The sequence below is a fragment of the Palaemon carinicauda genome, chromosome 43 (assembly GCF_036898095.1).
Source record: "Palaemon carinicauda isolate YSFRI2023 chromosome 43, ASM3689809v2, whole genome shotgun sequence".
NCBI lineage: Eukaryota > Metazoa > Arthropoda > Malacostraca > Decapoda > Palaemonidae > Palaemon > Palaemon carinicauda.
In genome coordinates, this window is record NC_090767.1 from 31,550,352 (window position 1) to 31,552,851 (window position 2,500).

Consider the following 2,500-nt stretch of genomic DNA (forward strand, 5'->3'; position numbering starts at 1 on the left):
GAGAAATGGACAGAGTTTTTGATGATACCCGGCAGAAGATAGAAGAGATAGGAAAAGGAGGTATAGGAGCCGAGGTCTTTGATGAATATCAAAGGGAAATTGACTTCACAAAAAAGATGAAGTTATTGGAAGAAGAAGGCTTCCCTTGTTTGAAGAAAATTCTTGAAAAATTTAAAAGCATTAATCCTCTCAACCTGATAACAGGAACCTCTTCTAACCCCAACATACCAGTAGAGAAGATTTACACAGAAATGAAGCTAGAAGGGGAAAGTGGCCCCTGTAGTGTTCCTATAGAGGACATACTGAATCACGTACCTCATTATGATCACAGTGGACTCTTACTGATCAAGGGAATGGCAGGTATGGGGAAAACCACTCTGGTCAAGAAGATCAATTCTGACTGGCTCTGTAAGAAGGACGACATCAAAGGCCTTAATGACTTTGCCATACTTTTGTATGTAGAATGCAGGGATTCCATTGAATCTTTTAAAGACTTGTTAGTGACGTATTTTGGAGATGTTCACCAGAAATTCAAAGATAATGAAATTATTGATGTGTGTCTGGCTCACAAGTGTCTTCTCATCATAGATGGGTATGACGAGTTGAATGATAAATCAGCAAAATTATTCCTAGAAGTTTTGACACTGAAGAAATCTCGCAAAATTAGTGTTATTGTGACAACCAGACCTGAAGTTGAGGTGAGATTCAAAAATCAGGTGAAATCTGATTACACAACTGTGTCTACAATTAGTCTTGAGGGAATTCCAAAGGAGAAGAGAGAAGAGTTTGTATGCAAGTATTATGCAGTATTGGGGTCAGACAATTCTCCCTTGCAATCATTAGATGAACTGTTAAAGTATCTGAGGAAAACAATGCACACTATGCATGAGGTGTGGGGACTACCCTTAAATCTCGCTCTTGTAACAATTCTGTGGGTGAATAAACCAGGTATTATAAGCAACATCACCACTGAAGCTGAGCTCTACTGGCAATTTTACCTTTTGTCTCGCTCAAAATTAGAGGAGCGTTTGGCGAAATACCCCAACACAGCTCATTTCCTACCAGGTGAACTGCTTCAAAAAACGGAGCAGTTTATTGAAAAACTATGTCTTGAATCATTCAGAGCATTACAAAAAGATGAAATCAATATTCCAGAATCCACCATCAAATATTTGTCCAAGTTCTGTTATCATATGAAATTGCCAGCCGAAGAGCTAACTGGCGCCTTCCTGAAGAAAGTGACCACTTCCCAGGGCTCCTTTCTTTACAGTTTCCCTCATAAAGGGATGATGGAATTCATGGCAGCTCTGTCTTTCCCTATGAAATTGACAAACCAATGCTGGGGCCAATCTGTAAACACAGCCACACCTACAAAGATCTTTGAAATGCTTCTTGGAGGGAGTCTCCCTGAAAACCTTCACAAATATCAAAATATGCTGATACAGATGATCAGCCTATTGCATATGGGTGACGAGGACGAGATGAAGGTGTCAGAAGATGCCAAGATTGAGGCACTGGAACTCCTAGTAAGGTCGGGAGGTGAACGACAAACGCTCTGTGCTAAGAGTCTTGAAGAATATCAAATGTGATCATTCTTCTGCAAGATGGATAGCACAGAGGTTCAAGTTGTTTGATGAGTTCACTGAAATTAGAAGTCATACAATTGATGCGTACATTGCCCTCCTTAGAGCCACAGATGCCCCTCTCCCAAACAGAGAGGAAATTAAAATCACAATAAACCTTAATAACACTGATGGATTAGTTGAATTACAAAGACAACTTGGCCGGCATCTCATCAACCCATCAAGGATAGATCTAAATAACCATTACAAAGGAGATTCAGAGCCGACCGTAGAAGAGAGAGAGTCAATCAAGAATCTACTCACCAATGAGTAAGTTATTATTATTTGACAATTATTTTGAACATTATAAAGATACATATAATAATCAGATATCTGTATAACAATACAATGATACACGATCATACATACAAACATATGCACATGCACACACATATAGGCCTACTAATAAAGAGAGAGAGAGAGAGAGAGAGAGAGAGAGAGAGAGAGAGAGAACTCATAACGTTTAGTATAACAATCAACTTGAGTCTTGTAAACAATATATTTTATATTGTCAGTATCATCATTATCATCATTGTCACAATTAGACTCATAATACGTCGGCTAAACATCAAAAAGTCCAGATTCTAATTTCTCATTTTTCGTTAATATTAATTTCCATATTTTACGAAATTACTCTTTTTTACTTTTCGTTTTCATCATCATCATCATCATCATCATAATCATCATCATAATCATCATCATCATCATCAACTTGATAATAAAATTCCCAATCAAATCCAATAACTATTTCTTTCTTTTCTTTTCTTCTCTTTGGAACAGTTGTGAGGATTACTATGGCATCTGGGACCCAACGTTCCAAATCCCTACAAATATTGGAAGTCTCTCTGTTATGTTCAAGGACCATCCCAGCCTCGACG

At 38.0% G+C, this 2,500-nt stretch overlaps 2 protein-coding genes across 2 annotated transcripts in view; both read left to right on the forward strand.

The window, feature by feature from the left end:
* The window catches only part of LOC137633582 (uncharacterized), a 2,702-nt gene extending 1,104 nt beyond the window's left edge, over positions 1-1,598 (forward strand). The window contains exon 2 of the mRNA XM_068365852.1: positions 1-1,598. This exon is cut by the window's left edge and continues 527 nt beyond it. Coding sequence (XP_068221953.1) covers positions 1-1,589 — 1,589 coding nt within the window. The 3' untranslated portion in view covers positions 1,590-1,598.
* LOC137633781 (uncharacterized) overlaps positions 1,598-2,500 on the forward strand; it is a 6,280-nt gene continuing 5,377 nt past the window's right edge. The window contains exons 1-2 of the mRNA XM_068366026.1: positions 1,598-1,892; positions 2,403-2,500. The exon at positions 2,403-2,500 is cut by the window's right edge and continues 45 nt beyond it. Coding sequence (XP_068222127.1) covers positions 2,473-2,500 — 28 coding nt within the window. The 5' untranslated portion in view covers positions 1,598-1,892; positions 2,403-2,472. The remainder of the gene's footprint in view (positions 1,893-2,402) is intronic.